At 33.3% G+C, this 25,051-nt stretch overlaps 4 protein-coding genes across 5 annotated transcripts; 2 read left to right on the top strand and 2 right to left on the bottom strand.

Moving 5' to 3' along the window:
* Positions 1 to 151: 151 nt before the first annotated feature.
* Positions 152 to 1,963, bottom strand: LOC141683968 (photosystem II reaction center Psb28 protein). The gene is made up of 2 exons (XM_074488779.1): positions 1,766 to 1,963; positions 152 to 780 (listed from the first exon to the last, which is right to left on the bottom strand). Exons 1-2 carry the CDS (start codon positions 1,836 to 1,838, stop codon positions 314 to 316), a joined length of 540 nt encoding a protein of 179 aa, XP_074344880.1. The 5' UTR covers positions 1,839 to 1,963; the 3' UTR covers positions 152 to 313.
* A 1,058-nt stretch (positions 1,964 to 3,021) lies between these two features.
* LOC141682658 (mitochondrial import receptor subunit TOM9-2) lies at positions 3,022 to 3,526 on the top strand. The gene has a single exon (XM_074487364.1). It carries the CDS (start codon positions 3,090 to 3,092, stop codon positions 3,360 to 3,362), a length of 273 nt encoding a protein of 90 aa, XP_074343465.1. The 5' UTR covers positions 3,022 to 3,089; the 3' UTR covers positions 3,363 to 3,526.
* A 4,307-nt stretch (positions 3,527 to 7,833) lies between these two features.
* LOC141683100 (DEMETER-like protein 2) lies at positions 7,834 to 19,055 on the top strand. 2 transcript variants are annotated; one of them, XM_074487797.1, is made up of 26 exons: positions 7,834 to 7,956; positions 8,204 to 8,496; positions 8,909 to 9,040; positions 9,669 to 9,800; positions 10,110 to 10,241; positions 10,555 to 10,653; positions 11,417 to 12,433; positions 12,514 to 12,840; positions 13,428 to 13,518; positions 13,610 to 14,093; positions 14,232 to 14,311; positions 14,445 to 14,529; positions 14,603 to 14,694; positions 14,820 to 14,888; positions 14,993 to 15,029; positions 15,105 to 15,187; positions 15,350 to 15,742; positions 16,009 to 16,045; positions 16,131 to 16,203; positions 16,320 to 16,450; positions 16,539 to 16,604; positions 16,680 to 16,794; positions 16,871 to 16,909; positions 17,026 to 17,210; positions 17,610 to 17,676; positions 18,624 to 19,055. In XM_074487797.1, the coding sequence occupies exons 2-24, from the start codon at positions 8,232 to 8,234 to the stop codon at positions 17,154 to 17,156; spliced, it is 4,110 nt and encodes a 1,369-aa protein (XP_074343898.1). In that variant the 5' UTR covers positions 7,834 to 7,956; positions 8,204 to 8,231; the 3' UTR covers positions 17,157 to 17,210; positions 17,610 to 17,676; positions 18,624 to 19,055. The 2 variants fall into 2 exon arrangements, with proteins under 2 accessions (XP_074343898.1, XP_074343897.1); XM_074487796.1 differs by lacking the exon at positions 18,624 to 19,055 and having other exon boundaries at positions 17,610 to 17,795.
* Positions 19,056 to 20,322: 1,267 nt separating this feature from the next.
* LOC141685977 (uncharacterized) lies at positions 20,323 to 21,656 on the bottom strand. Its single transcript, XM_074491047.1, has 2 exons — positions 20,618 to 21,656; positions 20,323 to 20,543 (listed from the first exon to the last, which is right to left on the bottom strand). Exon 1 carries the CDS (start codon positions 21,605 to 21,607, stop codon positions 21,104 to 21,106), a length of 504 nt encoding a protein of 167 aa, XP_074347148.1. The 5' UTR covers positions 21,608 to 21,656; the 3' UTR covers positions 20,323 to 20,543; positions 20,618 to 21,103.
* Between the last annotated feature and the right edge of the window lie 3,395 nt (positions 21,657 to 25,051).

Below are 25,051 nucleotides of genomic sequence, written 5' to 3'. Positions count from 1 at the left end.
AGGGGATGTTACAATAGCAGATACTCTTAACCTTGCACAGAAGTGAGCACTGTCACATTAACCATGTCCATACACAATTTCCTCTACAGACACAAGCAGCTACAATGATTAATTACTCTCCATATTAAGTGATTCAGATATCACAAAAGCGAAGGAAAAAGGTATTGAAATTGAAAAGGAAGAATTAGTAATCATACCCGGTTTAATTACGCAACAAAAAGATTTTACAAGTGTAAACTTACTCCATCTAATTTCAAAGATCAATGTAAATGTGACATAAATTGGAGGGTGGAAGGGAAGGAATACGTGTTTCTCAGCTCTTTACAAACTGCAAGCTGTTTGCATTAGCATATCGCTCCATAAATCTCATGAACCTGTCCCAATCCTGTGGATTACGCATGACATACTTGGCTTCAATCCCTGCAGGCTTTCCATTAACAAACTTGGCGTTCACATCAACTGATTGAAGAGTCCCTTCCTCATCAATCATGTAGAAGCCGGTGATCTCTCCAACCTCACCAGACGAGTCAAAAACAGATGGCTCATCAAACCTGAATATAGCCATGCCATTAGTTCCATCCCTGGATTTAGTTAGCTTGACATCTGGCACAGTCTGCTCATCAGTCCCCTGGATGAATTGGATTGTCGGTTTAACCATCATTACACATAATCTAGACATCTGAATTTTTCTTCGTTGAGGGGCATATTGTGAATAGGACAGGTGCAATGTTTTACCACTGAATGAGGAGCCTGCACTACGGATAGCCCCCAATGTCACACCTGCACAACAACATATCTGCATCAATTCTGAAAACATTTTGTTACCTCACATAACTACGGTGCACATTTTGCTGTTAACCAATAGTTTTCTCAGCAATAAACGGTTTCATGAACCAACCAGGAAAATTTTCATGGTGGAGGCCAGAGACTAAGCCATCACACATCTTCGAACATAAACTAATTCAAATTATTGCTACCTTGTACTCTTTCACCCCATCTGCATTAGTATAATGGATGTGATCTTAAAATGTAAACTTTCTACTAATATCGAACACCAAAATGCAGCTTGATACCTAACCAACCTAAAGGAATTCCTAATCTTCGTTATTGCTTCTCGAAATTTTAGTCACTACAGACTGAGTAAACCAAGTTCTCTACATAATACACACTCCCTCGGTCCCTCCTAATTGTTATCGTTTGTAAAAGATTGTTTGGCACGCATGTGAATAAAAAGTATAGTTTTATCTTTTTAAAAATTTCTTTTTTCTGAATAAAAATAGGATGTTTAAACTTTTATTCAGAAAAAAAAATTAAAAAAATTATTGAACTATAATTTTTATTCATCTTAAAATGCGTACCGGAAACTCTCTCAGAAACGATAACAATTGGGAGGGACGATGGGAGTATATGAAAAGATAAATGTGAGCTTCACCCCTCCCCAACTAAGTCTTTTCCCTATTGATATTGATCAGTTTCTTACAAGATACAAATCAGGCAACACATAACTGAACTAATGAAAGTAAAAAAAAATCTTAACTTGCTAAAAAAAAGAGCTACATTGTCTTTAACTAACATGGAGCACACCCTAAACAATTTAAAGGCAGATTAAAAGATTAAACTAGTACTTCAAAGAATGTAAAGATTAAAACTTTAAGTATCTTATAGCATAACTAACACTAATTTCAAACATTCGGGGCGATAGGGTATAACGCTATATACTTTAAGGGTCAAAAGGTCGTTAAGCGTAAAAAGAAAAAAAGGGTACCTGCAAAGGAGGGAACTTGATGAGAATACTGTGAGACAGGAGAAGAAAATGCAAGAGATTGTAGAGTTGCCATTGTAATTGCAGCTGCAAGAACAAGAATGTTAGGAAGAGGAGATATCACAAATATATGGGATTTTTCACAAGTGGCTGTTGTGGAGAGTGGTGTGGAATTATTGCAGCCATTCACTTGTCTTTGCTAATGGATTGCATGGGGGAGAGATGAATGGATAATATAGTATGCACAAATGTTAAAAATTGTTCAAGTTTCAAAATTTATGCAAAGAAATATAGGATCAAAACAATAGATTTTAAATCTATCAAAGTTGGTTTTTTTAACTCAAAAAGTCAAAATCTATCAAAGTTGATAACAAAATTAATTCAGCTCATGATCTAATAAGGGCACCCTTAAAATCAAATTTTACATTTTTTAATTATTATTTTTTTTAAAAAAATATGAAAGTGCTCTCGTAAAAATAAAAAAAAAATATAAGACCGTTTCACAATATTTGCTTGATGTCTCCCTAAAAAATTGCTACATCTTACGTTACGATATAATTTAATTCAAATTATATAGTAACATCTTAACAAATTGATAATAATTGATTAATTTTAAAAATTAATATTGATTCAATGAAAAAATTATAAATATAAAGTTTTTCGGGAAATATTTACGATTTTCAATATCAACTTTTACCAAATTTTTAGAAATCAATTATAGTCAAACTTTCGAAAAATAATATAAATTTCAAAATCAAAATTCACAAAATAAATTTGTCAAGTAGGTTCGCATAACCTTGTATTCACATAAATTTTTCGTATCAAATTTATTCAAGAATTTTTTTCGGATAAATAATTAATAATTGAAATTTGAATGCTTTCTTGGGTTGGTAACACCGTGCTGTTATTTTCTGCGGATATTTTCCGCGAAAATGCACGGAAAGAAGAAAAACCCTTTCGGGGTAAAAAGAAATCCACGGATTAGCACCTTCTTTTAAATAGCAAAACTAAAATTTTGGGCTTAGCAGTCGGCTCAGTTGGTTAAAAAGAGGATAATTATCCTCTTGATCACCGGTTCGAATTTCCACGGGAGGAAGAATTTATGATTACTCCTCCGGAGTCAGAGCATGTCGCTTAATTGCGGTTTAACTTGGTTCACAGAGTTTGCAGGCTATTGCAGCTGCGGATTACGTATGATTAAAAAAAAATTATTGGGCTTAATAAAGTCTTGAATTTAAACAAAAAAAAAAGAGTAAAATATAAAAAAACACAATCACCCTACAAAACCCCTAAAAACCCCCCAATTTTCCCCTAATTATATCTCTCAATGGCGGCGAACAAAGGCGTAATTTCTAGGGTTTCATCCTCCGTCGCCGGCTCTCCGATCATCTACCACGGCAAGAAAGCTGCCGCCGACACTTCTTACGTCGTCAAACGCCTCCTCAAAAGCACCGGAAAGGCCGCTTGGATCGCCGGCACTGTCTTTCTCGTCCTCGCCGTGCCGTTAATCATCGAGATGGATCGCGAGCAGCAACTCAATGAACTCGAGCTTCAGCAAGCTAGTCTTCTTGGCACTCCCACCGTTTCGTCGCCTAAGTGATTGGGATGGTATTGATTGTAATGTTGGTTATATGATTTTGTTGCTTTTTTGTTGATTTAGAGATGGATTTGTTGGTAATTGTGGTGGAGGTGTTTGTTTGTACTGATAAAGATTGCGTCTTTTTGTGTTTTTTGGAATTTAATAATTACGTAATGTTAGCATTATGATTTTGAGTTTATTTAATTACGGAATGTTAGCATTATGGTTCTACGGGTATTGGTGTTATGTGTTTGAGATTTTGGTTGGTAATTGTGGTGGAGATGTTTGTTTTTACTGATAAAGATTGTGTCTTTTTGTGTTTTTCGGAATTTAATAATTACGGAATGTTAGCATTATGATTTTGAGTTTATTTAATTACGTAATGTTAGCATTATGGTTCTACGGGTATTGGTTTATGTGTTTGAGATTTTGGTTGATAATTGTGGTGGAGGAGTGGGTTTGAATTGATAAAGATTGTGGCTTTTTGTGTTTATCGGAATTTAATAATTCCGTTATGTTAGCATTATGATTTTAAGTTTATTAATTACGTAATGTTAGCATTATAGTTCTACGAGTATTGGTTTATGTGTTTGAGATTTTGGTTAATAATTGTGGTGGAGAAGTGGGTTTGAATTGATAAAGATTGTGGCTTTTTGTTTTTATCGGAATTTAATAATTACGTAATGTTAATGTTATGATTCTGAGTTTATTAATTATGTAACTTAGGATTATGGTTTTGCGAGTGTTTGTTATTTTGATGATTTGAGATGGGTTGTTTGATAATTGTGGTGGAGGATTATGTAGATTGATAAAGGTTGTGCCTTTTTGTGTTTATCAGAAGTTTAATAATTACGCAATGTTATTATTAGCATTATGATTCTGCGTGTATTGGTGTTATGTGTTTGAGATTGTGATGATTAGAGATGGATTGATTGGTAATTGTGGTGGAGTATGTTTGAATTGATAAAGATTGTGTCTTTTTGTGTTTATTGGAATTTAATAATAACGTAATGTTACCATTAATATTCTGAGTTTATTAATTACATAATGTTAGCATTATGATTTTGTGAGTATTGGTGTTATGTGTTTGAGATTTTGATTATTAATTACATAAGGTTGTGGTCTCTTTGTGTTTACAGGGAGTTTAATGGCGTGTTGGTATATTACTTAATGGTAGCATTATGATTTTGCGAGTGTTGTTATTGTGTGGTTGAGATTTTTGAATATCTTAGACATTGGTTGGTTGATAATTTTGTTGGAGACTTGTGTTTAAAAAGATTGTGTCTTTTGAGTTGTCAGAAATTTTAGTGATGTGTTGGTGTGAGTTTGATTTTACGTGATGTTAGCCTTATGATTTTGCAGATATTTTTATTGTTTTTGTTAAGATTTTGAAAATTAGAGATGGATTGATTGGTAATTATGGTGGGAACTTGCGTTGAAATTGATTAAGATTGTGTTTTTTGAGTTCACTAGGAGTTTAATGATGTGTTGATTTGAGTTTGGTTTATGTGCGCTATGATTTTGTGAGTACTGTTACTATGTGGTTGAGAATTTGAAGATTAGTGATGAATTGATTGATGATTGTGATGTAACCGTATGTTTTAATTAATAAAGATTGTGTTTTCTGAGTTTATTGGGAGTTTAATGATGTGTTGGTTTGAATTTGTTTCTGCGTAATGTTAGTGTTATGATTTTGTGATATTAGTTATATGTGGTTAAGAATTCGAGAGTAGAGCTTTCGTGATTGATTATTTTGATGGAAATATGTAACCAGAAGTTTAATGATGTGTTGGTATGAGAGTATGAGTTTGATTTAAGTTTCACAATTTTAGTAAAATCGAAGTCTAAGGAATTGGAATTCCTATGATTGAATTGGATCATTTTGTTTGCCTGTTGCTAAGAAGAGCCTGTCTTTGTTTTTGTTGATCTTTAGTGCTATCTTTATGTTATAGCTCTGCTTTACAATAGATATTGTATATCTAGTTAATTGTGGAGTTGGGGAGAGAAGACAGCAAAAGAAGTTGGCTTCTATTTCCAGGAATAAGAAGTGTAGCATAGTTTTTAGAAAATTTGGTTGCACGGCACATATCTGAGGAGGATTGTTGTATGTTTTTTCTTGGTAAGATGGATGTCGTGTGCAAAATATAATTTTGTTGAATGCTATTTGCAAATTAGTTCTACATTGGTAGATCCGGCAATTTTTCACACGACACGAAAATTTCGTGTTTGGTTTTGAATTTTAGGTACACAATACGAAAGTACACGAAAGTATACTACAAATATTTTGTCGGTTTTATGTTTGCTCCTCGGGTACATGATACGAGGTACACGACATAAATAAATACTCCCTTCGTCCCAATTTATCTGTTTTGTTTGACTTTTGATAGTCAAATTGACTTAACTTTGACCGTAAATAAAAACTCATTCTTCATTATTTTAAAAAAATAAAATATACATATAAAAGTAGATTAAACATACTTTCTAATGATATAAATTTTATATATATTTTTGATATTATATTATATGAAATTTTCGGTCAAAGTTGGGTCAATTTGACCGTAAATAATTAAATAAGACAGATAAATTGGGACGGGGAGCTTGCTTCACATGTGTATTTGTTTATGTTAGGATTGTTGAAGCACAGGTATAATTAGTAGATTTTATGTATCCCGATGAAGAGAAGCCGGTTTCTGGTCGATAAAAATAAATTGGGAATTTGAAAATGAAAAGCGGAACAGAGTTGAATATGTTTTATGGACAAAAATTACATTTAACTAATTGATAAATTAACAAGTTTTGACAACCTTCAAAAAGGTTGGTAACCAAGATTATTGGACCGAACTCTTTTCCATTTAAAATAATATGGACGAACTTATAACCACGTATTTAAAAATGATCCAGATTACTTAGCAAAAAAAAAAAAATGATCCAGATTAATTTCAAAATTACGTAATAACTCCAGAATATGCATTCAACTGCCAGACTGAATGCAGCATCACTGCTAAATTTCAGAGATAAATTTTAATCTTTACTTTTGAGTCGAGTTTAGTTGAATATAACTTATAAGCACTGATTTGTCCTGTACTATCCAGGGCCGGCCTTGAAATTCAAGAGTTTTTATTCGAAACCAGTTTATAGGGCTCTAATATACATATATCATGAAAATTTTTGAAGAAGTTAAAAAAAATTGGGGCATTTGAGTGTCAGGACCTTGGTTTTGCTCGCCTATAGCCGGGTCCACCCATGCTACTATCTTCAGCAAACAATGAAACTCTCGAAAAAATTTATAATGCAACTGTTTTAACAAATATTCTTATTTTTTAGTACAGTTATTATCTATCGCAGCTTTGTTTGCCTAGCATTTACACAGCTTGTTTTGTGGTCTAATAGTTATCTTATGTGTATTCTGTACCACAACAATCATCCCAAAACAAGGTTGTTTTGTTGCGTAACAATTATCTCATTTCTCTACGTAATTATCTTATTTTTAGTGTATCGTACACAGTCGATTAGATATTAGTACAGACATAACGCACAGTCTGTTAAATATTAGTATAGACATAACGACACAGTTAGATATTAGTACAGACATAACAGACAGTGTGACATAGATATGACATAGATATTAGTATAGATATAACAGACATTGTGACATAGATATTTGTTTATAACAGACAGAGTATGACATTAGTACATACAGTGTTTTATTTTTTTAATATACTGTTTATTTTTATTTGACAATGTGTTTATTTTTTATTTTGGTGCACACAACAAACATAGTGTGTTCGACATTAGTATTTTTTTTGGTATAGTGTTTATATTTTTGTTCATAACAATCCCGTCTATATCTATTTGACATTATCTATTTATTTTTTAGCACACTATGAAATGCTTATTTTTCTTGTCTATTAATCTTATTTTATATTAGTGCAATTTATCCATGTAAAAGGCACACATTGTTTGTTTATTTTTTAGTATATACGTGGTATGTATAATTCTTACTATTTTTATATTTTGTCAGTTTTTTTTAAATGTTTAAAAGAATTTTATAAATTGCTGTACTTTTGTAACAACAATAAAATTGTATATCTGAAAAACAATAAAACGAATTTTAATTTCATTATTTCTGAAAATCAATATTTTTTATTTAAAAATAATTAATTTATTTGTTACAAATATACATATAAATTATAAATATCAATATGACTAGATGAATAAAATTGAAATTAACAAAACAAATTTATGATTTTATGGTTAATTAATTCAATTCTTAAAAAATAATTCTATCCATCATATTAATTCATTCATATTATATTAGTAATCAAAATATTTTAGATTAATAATTTAAACCAAATTATTGTTATAGTCCCCAACAAAAATTCCGAACTAACTAACCAAATTTGTCGCTAAACCGGGTTAGTCATCCTATTAGATCTCTACTCTTCATATGAGATGATCATGATTATCTACAAGAATTCTTATCTAAACAAATCACTTAATTAACTAATAATAATTAACCATAATAAACAATTATATCATCACTTCTTTAAATACCCTGATGAATGAAGAAGAGCTATGCATAATCATCTGATCAGAAGTACCTCAATAATTTAAGGTATCATTAATGTGCCCTATTATTTGTTTTGTTTAATGTACTCTAACATGCACTGCTTTTTGATTCATGTTAATATTTTTCGGGTGAGCGAGAATCGAACTGGAACAGTTATGATTTGATTTACTAATGTAACACATGTGATTTTTAGTGTATGTGCATATTTTTAAGGAGTGTTTTATGTTTATTGTGATTATGCAATTTTGTTTAGTAAATCTTGATTTAGTTAATAATGCAATGTGGTTAATAGGGGATTTGATTTAGTGAAAGAAAATAGGATGGAGGAAGAATGTGTGAAAGATGGTGTTTTTGCACCAGTAACTCCAGGGAAACATAATGTGGCGAATTCTGTTATGATCAATGGGAGGAAGCAGGTTTCTTTTGATGGAGAGGCGGAAACAAGTGGATTGCAGCTTTTTGTGGATTTAGGTGATCTGGTTTGTGTGAATGATGATATGAAATTCGATTGTGAAGCACCTAAGGCTTATTCTAGTGAAAGCGATACTATCAGTATCAACATTCCATTTCCAGCAATGCAGCTTGGTAAGAGGGATTTTCATTTTTTTTGTTGATAAATTTCAACACATGTTTGCACCCGCAAAATGATTGGGAATGAGCCACAACATTTCTAGGAATTAGTTAAAGTTATTCTGTTTGATATAGTAGATCTGTTGAATTCTAATAGTCCATTTAAGAATTGCAGTAATTATTTTGATTCTGTTCAGTAATATAATTCTGATAACTACTATAGAGCTTTTCAACTTATATTATGTGCTGTTTGATGCGAATTGGACAATATTGGTTATAAGATTTTGTGCTGGTTGACAAGAATTAGTACTGTTAATAGATTTTTGTTATAATTCTTTGTTGCTGGTTGATATATTCTGAGGTATAATAGATATTGTTTCTAATTTAATGAAGTAATCGTGTCCTTAATTAAACCGAGCTTATGCAGATGATGCATCACATCAAGCAAGTGCTCAAGTTAATGGGGCTGGCTTTGCTTTTTCAACTCCAGAAAAGCATCAAGATTCCAAAATGAGAGATACTATCAGTATCAACATTCCGTTTCCAGAAGTACAGCATGGTAATTGGGATTATCATTATTGTTGATAAGAATGACGTTTAGCTAAGCCAGCATTGATTGTCAATATTTTTATTTAACATGCCTAGCATTTAGAATACATTATCGAACCTCCTACATTTAATGCTATATACTACAGTTCAAAAACATAGTTTCGGTCCTTTCGGAGACTTGGTGCCTAGTCATGTTAAGACCCGTTTTGTGTTTAGTATCGGGTTTTAGTAGGAATGCATTTTCCTTTGTGATAGATTTCAACACATGTTTGCACCCTTGAAGTGATTCAGGATTGAATCAGAACCAGTGTTCCAAATTTAAGTATGCCCCTTGTCCCTTGAAAGTGGAAGATTAGTTTGTCCTACATTCAAATGAGCACAAACATTTTTACCATTTATATAGAATTTTACCCTTACAATTTATATATGTGTTTGCAATTTTAGAACTTTCTACGAATTAGTTCAATATATTGAGTTCACAAATATCTGCTGTTACTGAAGAGTGTTATAACCATACTGTTTGCTGATTGACGAGCATTAGGATGTTAATAGATTTTGTTGCTAATTGAGGTATAATAGATGTTGTTTCTAATTTAAAAGTTAATGTTGATCATCTTAACTTGACCGTTCTTATGCAGATGATGCATCACATCAAGTAAGTCCTGAAATTAATGGGGCTGGCTTGGCTTCTTTAACTCCAGAGAAGCATCAGGATTCCAAGGAGAGGGATACTATCAGTATAAACATTCCATTTTCAGACATGCAGCATGGTAGGTGGCTGTGGGAGGGATTATCATTTTCGTTGAGACTATTTTGCACGAAAAGACACACATATCTGCTATTACTGAAGAGTGTTGTAACTCAATATCATTTGCTGTTTGATGCGAATTGTACTGTATCTGTTAGAAGTTTTTGACCTTTCACAAGAATTAGTACTGTTAAAGGATGTTGTTAATTAACGGTGTAAAATATTAGAATCATGTAATTCTTTGTTAATGGTTGCTATATAATGAGGTATAATAGATCTTGTTTCTAATTTAAAAGGTAATGGTGTTCTTAATTTAACCATTCTTATGCAGATGATGCATTACATCAAGCAAGTCCTGAAATTAATGGAGCTGGCTTGGTTTCTTTAACTCTAGAAAAGAATCAGGATTTCAAGAAGAGGGATACTATCAGTATCAACATTCCATTTTCAGACATGCTGCACGGTAAGTGGGAGGGATTTTCATTTTTGTCGGTACAAATTATTTTGCACGACGATACACACATATCTGCTCTTACTGAAGAGTGTTATAACCCAATATCATTTGATGTTTGATGCAAATTGTACTGTATTTGTTAGAAGATTTTTTGACCATTGACAAGAATTACTACTGTTAAAGGATGTTGTTGTTAATTGACGGAGTAGAAATATTAAATTCATGTGATTTTTTGTTATTGGTTTATAAAGGATGAGGTATAATAGATCTTGTTTCTAACTTAAAAGCTGATGGTGTTCTTAAATTAACCGTGCTTATGCAGATGATGCATCACATCAAGCAAGTCCTGAAATTAATGGAGCTGGCTTGGCTTCTTTAACTCCAGAGAAGCATCAGAGTTCCAAGAAGAGAGATACTATCAGTATGAACTTTCCATTTTCAGACATGCAGCATAGTAATTGAGATTATCATTTTCATCGATACAAATAATTATTAGTTAATAGCAATGCTAAAGTTCCAAGTTGTGACATGACGGAATGCATTACTCATCAATTTGTTATGCATACCATTTAGTATATATTCTCAGACCTCCGACTTTTTCTGCTGTATATACTGTTGCAATACATAGTTTTAGAGGCTGAGTGTGTAGTCATGAGAAATGGTTTGAGTGGGAAGCATTATGGGTTAGTTTCGGGTCTTAGTAGTAAAGCCTGTTCCTTTGTGATTAGATTTCAATACATATTTGCACCTTTGAAATGATTAAACATTGAACAAGTACTAGTGTTCTAACTTTAAGAATACCCTTTCTCCGTTGATAGTGGACAATGAGTTTGTCCTACATTGAACATAAACATTTTTTCACTTTATATAGGATTGCACCCTTACAATGCATATATATGTTTGTAATTTTAGAACTTTCTATGAAATAGTTTAATATATTGAGCTAATCTTATTCTGTTTGATACTGTCCATATTGCGATTTTATTAAACATAAGAGTTCTGTTCAAGTCTAACAGTCCGTTTAAGATTGCTGTTTAAATCCGTTCAATAGATTTTGTTGCTAATTGACGGAGCAAAAATATTGAATTTATATAGTTCTTGCCACTGGTCGAAAATCAAGAGGTATTGTAGATGTTTTTAATTGAAAATGTAATGGCGTTTTTAATTTAACCGTGCTTATGCAGACGATGCATCACTTAAAGCAAGTGCTCAAATTAATGGGGCTGGCTTGGCTTCTGCAACTCCAGAAAAGCATCAGGATTCCAAAAAGAGGTTTAACAGTAGCACTGATGTCAATGAAAAGACTCCCCAAAAACCGAAGAGACATAGACCGAAGATACTGGATGAAAGCATTAAGAGAAAAACAGCTAAAGCTCAAGTCTCAGGATTCACTCCAAAAACTCCATTGAAGCGTTCTACTCCTAAGCAATGTGCAAAAAAGAGCCATGTTAAAAAGAAGAGCTCCAGAAAGGTTTCTGATTCTTCGGAAGATGTTGTACAAAGACTTGGTCCTCAACCATCATGCAAACGAGCTTTGAATTCTGATTTTGACAAAGAGGCAGAAGCAGAAAATGTTTGTCATCTTTCCGAAGATGTTGATGATCAGTTTCTAAGCTTAAACTTGAGTAGACGAGATGAAAAGAGGTTTGCAAAACAATATCAGCGACGGAGAAAGAAAATAATGGATAACACTGATGTGAATATGGTGAAACCTGCCATTTGTGTAACTGCAGAAAATATAACCCCAGAGTCCAATGTCGCGGATGCAGACCCACAGTCAAGTTGGGAAACTGCAGACTCGAGTCAGTTAGGATGTGAGATGGATCATTTACCAAATGTGATGTGTGGTTTTGATAGCAACCTTTCTACAGATATCTTCAAGGAGATAAGGGATTGTGTGACTAACTTGCCATCATCTCCTGCAGTACGGAGGAGAAAGCGATCAACTGGATGCACTAAAAGGCGCATATATGCTTCTCAACCCATAAGATTCAAATGCAGTCAGTCACCATTAGTTAATCTTCTGGAACACCTAACTGATAAGAAACATCGCTCAAAAGTTAGACTTGCAACCCAAACGAAGAAGATGAAAAGGAGAAAGAGTAAAATAAAACCATCTCTTAGGAATCAAATGATGAAGATGATTAAAGATTATCTACCACGAGAATGCCTCCTCTCACAGGAGGATCCTGACGAGCATAGTGAGCATTATAGCTTTTACTTGCGTTTAATAAGTGTTTATATAATTTATCAACACTGAAACTAATTGTATTCGATGCAGGTTCTTTAGATTATGTCGTTTCTAGGTTGCAATTTCTTAGCATTCATGAGAATCAGAAATCTGGCCAACTTGTGGTAAGGCATCAGAGTGTGGGTGCGCCATTGGTTCTATACGAAGGAAAATTTGATCCTCGAAAGAAAAATAAAAAAGTACAGGCCACAGTTGATCTTGATAAAGAGTCGGAAAAGGCTTGGTTAATGCTTATGGGTAATGGTGGAAGTACTACCTTTGATGAACCAGATTTAGATAAGGAATACTGGGATAGGGAGAGACAAGTAACAATAGACCGAGTAGAATCTTTAATAGCTATTCTAAGAGAATTTCAAGGTATTCATATCTCTTGTTATTGATAATCATTGTTTAAGTGTTTCACATATGCATTAAGCAATTATTAATTCCTGACAAAATATGTATTGTCATTTCTTAAAATTATAGAACATAACTTCTTGATCGTCTTTAATTATTAGTATGTCTGTCGTAACTGAAACTATATCTACTTATAACATCTGAACGCTTAGGGGAAGTGAGTAAAGCTAAACTAAGCGGTGGTATGTGCTAAAACCTATAGTAATGTATGTTATTTTCAAGAAAAGGTTACTGCTGCCTAGTGCTCAATTCATTTATACCAACTAAGAACACAAACTGATCTGATTTTCTAGCATCTTATGTCCTTTCTTATCTTGTTCAAGTTCAGTGTTTATATGTATTTTTTTTGGTTGTTTATACAGAACATGTAATTTTGCTGCCCTGAACTACAATCTTGCCTCCGCCCCTAGGAACACTTACATTCAAAAAATTAATTTTCAAAATTTTCTCGACAAATTGAGATATGTTTCAACTCTTTATATGTATGTTATACATTTATATGCAAACTGTTTTTTTTTGTTTTTGACTACAAATATTGAATTTTATAGGTAATAGACGTTTCTCAAAATGGAAGGGTTCAGTAATGGATTCTGTTGTAGGAGCTTATCTAACTCAAAATGTCACGGACCACCTTTCAAGGTAAATTTAAAGCTCATGAAAATTAATTTAGGGATAATATCAATTTGTCCTCCATCACACTTTTGATGCTAACATTGCTGGTATTTTCCAGCTCTGCTTATATGACCTTAGCAGCACGATATCCTGCCCGAGATTCAAAGAGAAGTAATGGAAGTCATGAAAGTGAATGTACACAACCCTTGCTTGATTTATTCCCACAGAAAGATGCTGGATTAGAAAGATTGGAACATGGAAGTACTTCCCATGAGATCGAGCATTATGCATCCACAAGCGAAAATGGAAGTCCTGAAAGTTCTGTCACTTGTATGTCCACAACAAATAATCAAGCAAATGAAACTGAAATTTCTGTTCCACTAGAAGGTGTCCCTATGGAGAAGAAAACTAAAGATAAGAATAAGAAAGAACGGAATATGGACTGGGATAGTCTGAGAAAAACATATAGTGCTAAAAGGGAGAGGAATGATGAAAATATGGATGGTATAGATTGGCAGTCGGTTAGGCAAGCAACAATTGAAGATATTGCGGATTCCATTAAAGAACGAGGAATGCAAAATGTACTTGCTAGAAAAATTAAGGTACTAAAAGCTACTTTCCTGTTATTTATTCGAACTATTTATCTTAATTAGTCAATTTTCTACCAGCTTTTAGGATCAGATAAGTTGTTGCCTTTAAAATATTTTAAGCTACTGATTTTTATGAATCGATGTTTACAGGACTGTCTTAATCGTACATTTCAAGATCATGGGAGTACGGACCTTGAGTGGTTGAGAGACGTTCCACCAAAAGATGCAAAGTATGCTACTCTGTAAACAACGTATTATTTTTAAAACAAACAAATATTTGTTGAGCAAATAATAATTTAATAAATTCGGCATACAATTACTTATTTAGTAACCTTACTTGCACGTCTAACATTGTACAAACAGAGACTACTTGTTGAGCATATATGGCATGGGCTTGAAAAGCGTAGAATGCATACGGCTTTTGACACTTCATCAAGTGGCATTTCCAGTAAGTTAACAGATTTTTCCATATTTGTCGTCTCTAAACATGTTAGTAACATTGGTCTATTTGTTGTTATAAGGTTGATGTCAATGTCGGTCGAGTTGCAGTTCGATTAGGATGGGTTCCTCTGCAACCACTTCCGGGAGGGCTACAGATGCATCTTCTGGAAGAGTAAGACTTAATTCTACATTTGATATATTTTAATTAGTAATAATTTTTTAGGACTATGCATCTTGTGCAAATGTTAAAATTCAATATCAAATAAAACATTTCGTGCCTACTTCCATTCCAAACAGGTACCCTATCATGGATAAGATTCAGAAATATCTGTATCCTCGTTTGTGCACCCTCGATCATGAGACACTGTAATGTCTCTTCTTCCAACTTTGACCCTTTAATGCACCATTTCACATATGAATTACCTTAAATTAAGTGGCTATGATATAATTAACTTTTTATTTATATGCAGGTATGAATTACATTATCATTTGATAACATTTGGAAAGGTATAGAGTCATAATTTTTCTAAATTTAAGTTATTAGTCTAAAGTTATTACAGTGATGTATTTGTCCATATGTAGGTTTTTTGTACCAAAGCAAATCCACGATGCGAAGGATGCCCGCTGAAAGGACAGTGCAAGCATTATGAAAGTTTATCTGCAAGGTTTGATTCTTCTTTCTCCTTTCTAAAGGATGAGCCACTTATATGACATAAATTTTATACTTCTAGCTTCTAAGCTATATTTATGTACAACATACCTTTTTTGGTGTTCAACTTATTTTTTGTACTAAGGAAATATGAAATGAGATGTATATTGAATTGCAGCAAAAGGTCTGCGTTGCCTGCACCTGCAACCAATAATAAATCAACGGCTAAAAAAAATGTTGGAAGAACAAAAAATGGGAATTCAAATATGGAAGTTGAACCAGTTGTTGAGATGCCAACCAGTCCAGAGCATCACATAGAACAGTTTGAACTTGGAGACATCGAAGATTTATACCAGGATCTCAATGTTGCTCTTCCTGATCTTAATGATTGTCCCGAGTCTGATGATGAGATACTTACTATTAGACTTGATGATGAAGAGTATGATGATCCAAATGAAGCCATGAATTCAAGTCAAGAAGGAAATATGTCACATGCATTGTCTAATCTTTCAGTACCTTCGTCAACACCCATTCCCAATTATAGGGATCGTCTAAAAAGTGTTCATCAAGTGTAAGCTTCTTGGTTTTGACATTGTTTCTTTTTAATTTTGTAGTCTTTAAAATTTTTAAATATATGAGTAGGGGAGGAGAAAATGAACTCTAGACCTCTTTTAGCACCAGGAACACGTTTTCCACTACCAGGCACTCATTGATTTTATATTGAAGGGTCAACAAGACAGTTATGCAAGCACAAAATTTTGAAGTTACACAGTACTCGCTCATAGTTTCTTTTATTCATAATGAACATACTCTAATCATATGCTGTACAATTTGCAGGTATGTGCTTCCAGATTCACATCCACTTTTGGAAGAAGTTAGTAAATAGACCTATCTAGACAGTGTTCAGTTTTTCTTTATTGATTTACAATGTATTTAGGAGTTCTTTTTTATAATTACAGTTGCAAGTGGATAAAAGGGAACCAGATGATCCATCTCATTATCTTTTTGCACCATGGGCAATCCGGGAAGAAGGTAAATGTGTTATCATACATCTCCTATATGAATATAAATCTTTAAGTAGGTATTTGACAAGATTGTGTAGTTACAGAATGAAATACTGCAAATTGCTGATATAATTTAATGTACAGGTTCAACAACTAAAAGTTCATTTCCACAAAATTGCGGTTCTTTTGAAGATTGTCGTGATATTGTCTGTTGCTCTACATTGAGTAATAATGAGGAGCATGGTTTTGCAACCACCATTAGTGGAACACTGTTGGTGAGCAAAAGTAACATAAGAAATGTCAAATTCTTCTGGTGTAGTATGATGTACAAAAATTTACTAACAGTAGCGAACTCTTGTGTAGATTCCTGTCCGCACTGCAAACAGAGGAAGGTTTCCACTTAATGGAACATACTTTCAAGTTAATGAAGTAAGTCCGGCCAGTCCACAAATTTTAGTTTCCAAACCTAAGCATTTCAATTAATCAAGCAGATTGTTATTATAGGTATTTGCTGATGAAGAATCTACCAAATTTCCGATTATTGTTCCCACATATTGGTTGTATGGCCTTCAAAGAAGTATTCTGTACTGCGGAGCATCAGTCTCATCAACTTTTAGAGGTAAATAAATTTGATGTTATTATTTGATTCTACTTTGAATAGATGAACATCTGCTTACAACATTTTAAGTCCACAGATATACCAATGGAACATATGCACTACGCCTTTAGTCAAGGTAACAGACATACTTTCATCCTACTATATATCAATCAGAACCCTATTTGAAAATGTTTTAGGCTAATATAACTACCAGTTGATAAAGAATAAGAATTGACTGCTTGAGTTCTTCAGGATTTTTTTGTAATCGGGGATTCAACAGAAATACAAGGTATACTACCTTTTTAAGTAAACAATTCCACATCAAGACCAGCATGCAAGGGAAGAAGACTAAGGGTAGAAATCCAGAAGAAAATGGGAGATAAAACAGTCATGTGGTGATCGTATCCAAGGCTCTCACGTTAGTCAGATCTCCCAATGTATGCAACCTTATACTTGCTTTACATCAAGATGTTGTTTTCATAGCTTAAGCCTCATAATTTTGTGGATGGCTAATTAGTACTAATCATGGCGCCAAGCACGACTCTCATATGGAGCATAATATATTTATATATCTAGGAAAATGGCCACTTCACCGGGCTCTTAAAAGTTAATTATCTTAATATGATTATAAATGTTGTTTTCAGTATTCACTATTACTAGCAGCAATTTTATCACGTGTTCCGGTTGAATGTATGAGATATACAGTTTATCATGGTTATTTCATAGATAAGGGCTACCGAGGCCTATAGATCCACCGGGATAAATTAAGCATATAGAAAATATATTTTATACCAATGAAATTTCGCTGAACCTGTATTTTCTTTTTTGAACTGCAGCCCTTAAGAAGATCTTCTGCCTACGTCGAACACTGGATGATTTTTGGTTCACAGTTTCATGTTAAAGGTATGTGCTGTGAAAGTTTTTGTATGTAAACAAATACTTAAAGGTTAAAATCAGAATGTTATTTTTATTTATCCTGTTATTCGAGAAAACTTATAAGACAGTGATCGTCTTTCTTCTGAGTCTGGTTGCATTTTATTTCTGTTTAGGACCAGTTACCATATCCATTGTTGCATATGATTAATTGTTATCAGATATAGGCCTTGCATATATATAATCAACTGTGATAATTCCATTATATGAAAAATGAGATTACAAATGAATTTAATATATCAAACTCCACAAAATTTTTCATAATTGTTCTTGAATGTAAAGTATCGTCTTTTAATTCGTATGTGTATACAAGACCTCTTCAATTTGAAAAAAATGAACATTCGATTAAATCATGTCAATTAAAATACTTTTGAAACTCTAGCATTCCTCGTAAACAGATGTAAAATTTATTTCAGTGAAATATGTACCATTTACACTATATATACTTACTCACATTGTAAATGTGTGAAAAAAATGAGACAAATAATAGCCACTGAAGATGTGATTTTGCTGGTCATCATGGAGAAATAAAAGAATGATAAGAATGCAATGATAAAATGATCAAATACTCCTTTTATAGCCATTTGGCTTCAATGATAGAAATTGAAAAATATGATATATTATATTGTAAGATTTTTCTTAATATCTCGGATATTAGATATTATGTATTTTGATTTATTACTATATACACTTAACTTAATATTTCATGATATCGTTTTTCGACTACGATAATTATTAATACGACATAATTATTCCAAGTGTCCCTTATTTCGACTACGATAATTATCAATACGACATAATGAGACGGGGCAATCTAGAGGAGAAATACACAAAAAACTTCAATGTCTACATAATAATTTCCCAGTGTCCCTTATGGCCTGGGGAGTAAATATTAGCACTAATTTGACCAACAACAGCAGCAACTTCCGAAGCAGTAGCAGCACTGAGGAAGCAATACTGGCAACCTTTTTTTTCCTCTGCCGGGCACTGCTGCTTATTCTTAATAGAGGCCTTGTAAGAATAGCAGCTATTGAACCACCACCACCAGCAGCAGCAGCAGCAGTAGCACTGGAGGAAGCAGCATTGACCAACGTCGATAAGGGTGATTTTTCTGATGCATCTGGAGTTTCTTTTGACAGACAAGAATTTACAAGAAGAATGTGTAGTTTTCTTACGAGAGTGCAGAGTGAGGTAGAGTAACAAACATGACTCCTTATATAAGATTTTTAGCTCATACGACAATGCAATCTATCTAAGATCGGTTTTTTAATGTATGCTCATGAGCAGTGAGCACACAATAATAACTTAGGTGTCAAATTTTGATCGGTTTTATTCTTATTAATGAGAATAGAGTTCCTGTATGCACAAAAACTTTCGCCAATTAAAAGCAGCCAACTCATACAAAATTGACAGCCTTCGGAAAGTATGATTTGTATGGTTCAGCTGAAGTGTTTCCCAACATAAGAGAAACTCCAATGACTGGCAACCTTCCAAGGGTGTCAACTTCGCCACGTAATCAAAAATATTATATTTTAAATTCTCTATCTTCCAAATCAATTTTAGCACCATTTTTTAAAAAAACACTCTAATGGTTAGCATCCCAAGATGTCAGCTTCATAACTTCATTAATTTAATAAAAAAATTATTTAATAGAAATATATTAGAGAAATGATAATTTATGCACTATTAGGACCATATTGGGACCCCAAATGAAGTTGACACCCTACTTTATGGCATGCCAACTTTTGACACCCCAAATTGGCACTCCATGCCAACGCATTTGACACCATAGTGACATCCCTCGACTTCAATTGAATGCTAACAAGGGTGTCAAGCCACGTCATTCCACAACTTCAATGGAGTGCTAGCAAGGATGTCAAGTCACGTCATGCCACATGGCATTGGCACCTGTCTTGTCGCCCACCATTGGAGTTCCACAACTTCAGATTCGTACTTATGAAAGTCAAGTGAGCACTAACCACACAAATTATAGCTCATCACTCCAACAAATTACACAAAATAACTCAGAGTCTTAGCGCTTATGACCATAACATACTCGAGACATCGAATACGAATGAAGAAAAGGAGCGTCTGTGATGAAATATCGGACCATAATCAATTCTTTTTAGGTGCTTTCTTTTGCTCGTATCTGCATACTATTTCGTCTCCCCTTCTGTTAACCACATTAACACCTTCAGCAGCAACAGCACCAGCAGCCGAGGATACAGATTTTGCCAGAGATGGTTTCTCAACACACGGCCTCTCGGTTTCATCTTTGAAATTGCGACCAAAACCTTTTGACATACATGCTTGAGATTTACGACAGAAGAATTTGTCATTTTTTTATGAAAGCAAAGTGCGAGTGTGAGGTGAACTAAGTAACAAACATGACATCTTTGATATTCTTCCAGGACGCGGTCTGTTAGTAAGAGCTTGAACAGTATGGTACGGTATGCTACAACAATCGTCTATTTGATCACCTCCTCTTTGAACATAGTAACTCTTTTGAGTATAATAAACTTTTTAAAGCAAAATTGAATAAGTTTTGTGTAGTAAGTTGAAAGTTGACATTAAAACATAGTTAAAAATGAGTTTACTTGTGAATCGAGTATATTACATGTTTTCCTGATTAGGACTAATACTCAGAAAGGATGGTTGCTTGCAGTTTTGATTACACTGATCAAAGTGTATCCAACACACTTTTGATTGGTTACCATAACAACAGTAACACAAAATTTTCACTCCTCTCCCATTGTCACAAATTGTTTCTGGATTGCATCTTGCAGGATAAGCGTCCTCGTCCTCGTTGATCTGCATTTGCATCTGCATCTCCGTACCTGTGAAAGAAACGTTTAATCATTTAATTTCGTATCATGAGAATAATATCTGTAAAATTTGACTAAATTTTTACCTTCATTAGTCGGAAAATGGGCTAAAAATAAGAGGGAAAGAACAGCTAGAGAACATATTGTTTTGCTGGTCATGGTGAAGACAATGGAAGTGAAGAATTGATAATACTGGCATCATACCTCTGTTACTTCTTCTTATAGTGAATTTGACATGATGCAGTTTAAATTCATCAATAAATGGAACTAAATGTATTACAAGACATAGTTGACAGTTTTCCTAGTCCTAGTTACATAGACATCAGAAGTTAAGAACTAAATGTATTACAAGACATGATTGTTCAGCCACAACTTTGCAATTTACTTAATCCGCAACCATTAAATTATGGCTCATCACTCCAACAAATTTAACAAAATAACTCAGACTCTGAGCGCTTAGGAGCAAAACATGCTGGAGACATTGAATACATATGAAAATGAAGGAGCTGTGATGAAATATCGGAGCATGATCAATTGTTAAATTTTGTTTAGTCCTTGCTTGCTCCGCGTCTTCACTGGTTTTTAGGTGCTTTCTTCTTCTCGTATCTGTATACTATATCGTCTCCCCTTCTGTTAACCACGTTGAAGCACGAGTCCGGAGGTCCAGGTCTCCAGATACCAATGCGCCCCAAAAGATTTGAAGTAACATTAAGACCTTCAGCAGCAACAGCACCAGCAGCCGAGGATACAGACTGTGCCAGGGATACCTTCTCTGTACACGGCTGCCTCTCAGTTCCGTCGTTGAAATTGCGACCAAAACCTATTTTTTCCTCTGCCGGGCTTTGCTGCTTACTCTTAATAGAGGCCTTGTAATTTGAATGAACATTAGCAGCTACTGAACCAACAGCAGCAGCAGCAGCAGTAGCACTCGAGGAAGCAGCATTGACCAACGTCGAAAAGAGTGATTTATCTGATGCAGCTGGAGTTTCTTTTGACATACTTGCTTGAGATTTACAAGAAGAAGAATTTGTAGATTTCTTATGTAAGTGCTCAGTGTGAGGTAGAGTAACAAACATGACTTCTTTATATAAGATTTTCAGCTCATACTATGTCATCCCGCGTACATAACATATTTTCGGGTTTTTCTAATGTGTACCCATAAATACAGCGGAAAAGATAAATGCAAGTCTTTGTAGTATTTGCCTGGAAGACTCGGTTCACATGGTAGTTGAGCTCTTACAGCATAATGATGATTAACAAGGTCTATGAATGTGTTAGTTTATAATATATCTTCCGTGTTTGGTTGTTAGATTAGAATTTAGCGACTCTCTTTTTTATCTTTGAAAACAATGGTTAACGAGTCAAAACTCAACATATTATTTATTCCATCAAATTATAAATAATGCTTCTACCTACCACGGATGTCCTGGCTAGTTGGTTTAGAATGTGACTTTAGACGCTTACTAGCTCAAGGTCACAAATTCGAACTCTTCGGAAGATACGGAAGTAAGTGGATTGACAAGCTCGGTGGCTACGAGTATCCTAGCAGTCCTCCGGATTAGTTGAGATGCGCAAAAACTGGTCCGGACACCAGATTAGCGGAAAAAAATTAATTATGCTTTTATTTAATAAGGAAGAAGGTCCCCAAGCTCCACTAGATTGTCCGTAATCATCCGCTATAATTTTTCGTAATAGTAAAATTTTTTGAAGTAGTATAATTATATTCAGAACTGATCATCCAATTATAAAATTGCCAGGTTTAAAAAGTGAGTACTCCTCGTCCAAATTACTCAATATGCTCAAAAAAAAATTATTGGCAAGTATATATGCAGCCAAATTTTGGTAGGTGAGACTCGGATTGTTTCGATTTTTTTAGTATTTACCAAATTTACAATTTTTTTATAAGAGTGAATAATATTATAGTATGATAAATAAAATTACACAGTTCATCGTCCACCAATTTTTTAAGACAGTTAATAATATTGGTATAGTATGACGAAAATTTTTAGGTGGTTTATCATCCACCTTCTCAAAATTGAACTATTTGTTGAAAAAAAAATCAATTTTATGTATCTAATATATATATAAAATGTTTACCCTACAGTTAAACCCCTTTAAAGTAATAGGGTCGAGACTAAGAAAAAATATTATTTTAGCGAGTTTATTACTTTACCGGGAGTAAAAATATATTATGTCCGTGTATTTAACAAAAAAAAATATATTGTGTCCATTATGTTGCGATCGGAGAAAAATATTATTCAATAGGTTTAACTATATATAAAAAAGAGCAAGGGATTGAATTTTCTCAAAAAAAATATTATTCTAATTAACTCCCATTATCTACCTCACTCTAAAATCTAACTTTTATGGGGGGAAATTGAACAAATTTTATATACTTGGTTGATATCAAACTAGTTATACTGATAATGAAGCACCTATAACAACTATGGTATTGAACTGTGATGATTCCATTATATGAAAAATGAGATTACAAATGAATTAAATATTATACTCCACAAAATTTATGGATTTGAGCTAATAATAGGTGGTTGATTACACCTTTCATTACATAAATCCAAAGTCATCCAACAAATCTTGGATTGATAACCATAACAGCAGTAACACAATACTTTCACTCCTCTTCCATTGTCACAAATTGTTTCTGGATTGCATCTTGGAGGATATGGGCCATCTCCCTTCACTTGCATGCCTGTTATTCATCACAAAAAAAATTATATTAATCGTAATCGTGATTACAGATTTCGAAAATCAGGACTGTTCAATTGAGTTACCGATTTACGATTTATTGGGCGATTTTTAAAAAATTGGAAGATTTATCGGCAATTTATCGATAATCAGTCAAATCGAAAAAAAAAAAGTTTTGACCGATTTCGAAAATCGGAACGATTCGGTTGAAATACTGATTTATGATTTATCGGGCGATTTTTAAAAAATAGGAAGATTTATCGGCAATTTATCGAGAATCAGTCAAATCGGAAAAAAAAAATTGACCAATTTTTTAGCGACTTATCGACGATTTTTGAAAAATCTACCGATTTCTGTAATAATGATTGCAATCAATTATATCTAACAATAAATAAAGAAAAATGCTAACGATCCTAAAATGACTCGAATGTCAAGTCTCGTCTTTTAATTCGTGAAGCGCATATGCATATAGGGGGCTTTTTTACTTTCAAGATTTAAAAATAAAATATACTTACATTGTAAATGTGTGAAAAAAATGAGGCAAATAATAGCTAATGAAGAAGTGATTTTGCTGATCATGGTGAAAATGAAAGATTGATAATATATAATGCCATGATATGATGACCAAATACTCCTTTTATAGTCATTTGAATCAAATATGATATAAAATCTTGAGAGATTTTATTAATATGTTGGATATTAACTAGATATTATGCATTTTAATCCTATTCCTAATCTAATATCTACATTAGTTTAGTATTCTTGATATGTTTTAACTTGATATGCAATATTAATTATAATATTTTCAATGCGATTGTGAAATTTATCCGAATAATCTTAATTACTTGATGAAAATTTTACGGCCACAAATATAAGTACTTTGTGGTATGTTCAAGAATACACACTAAATAAAAAACAGACTTTTTTTAACTGGTACCAGAGGTCTGGAATTTAGGTACGATAAAGTTGAACAAATGTAGATATTTAGTGGTAAGTTGATTTGTTATTTTATTGAGAATGTGGTTTCCCTGTTTACTAACTTGCGATTGCGATGAAATTTTATTTTGTGACGAAAATTGAATTTATTGCTCAAACAAACACGACGAATTTTTTTCGAAATATCTCAATTATGACAATTTTAGTTCAAAAAAAATATCGTACATGGCCTAATTTATTTCATAAATGGCCTAATTTTTGTAGTGTATCCTATCGATGATAAGTTTCTTCTTCTTTTGCATTTAGTCATATAGACACAATTCTGTGATGGGAGTGCATATTTCATCGTATCCTTTGTAAGTCGGTTCTTGTTTCGGTCTATTTGCATGGGTTGATTTACTTCTCCGTTATATAAGTCATATTTAACACACTACTCCAGAATCTTTAGATCATTATTTCAAGGCCCCAGATCTTAAAAAAAAAAATTAGTCTTCCGCGAATATTTTCCGCGGAAGGGCATTTCTCCTTTCCGTTAATAATATCCGCGAAAAGGAGAAATTCCCTTCCGCGAAAAAAAACCGCGGAAGGCTAAAAAAATATTCTTAAATCTGGGCCCTTAAAATATAGATCCGACGCGTCTAGTATGTTAGATAAAGTTTAATTAACACACGATTGTGAGGGAAAAGGACCCTTTTTTTCATATGCATGATATGTGTGCCACTCTTGATTAGTTGCAAGTTTCTTAGTGATCAAATTAATTAGCTATGTGGATTTAGCCACTAACACTCATCTAAATTTTTTACTTCTAGTTATTTTTCGCTATCCTTTTTTGAGCTTTGCTGGGTTGTACTGGGTTTAATGTAATGTATCTGTACCTC

Source organism: Apium graveolens, chromosome 9 (assembly GCF_009905375.1).
Source record: "Apium graveolens cultivar Ventura chromosome 9, ASM990537v1, whole genome shotgun sequence".
NCBI lineage: Eukaryota > Viridiplantae > Streptophyta > Magnoliopsida > Apiales > Apiaceae > Apium > Apium graveolens.
The sequence above is the reverse complement of the archived record's forward strand: the minus strand, read 5'-3'. Positions and strand labels throughout refer to the sequence as shown.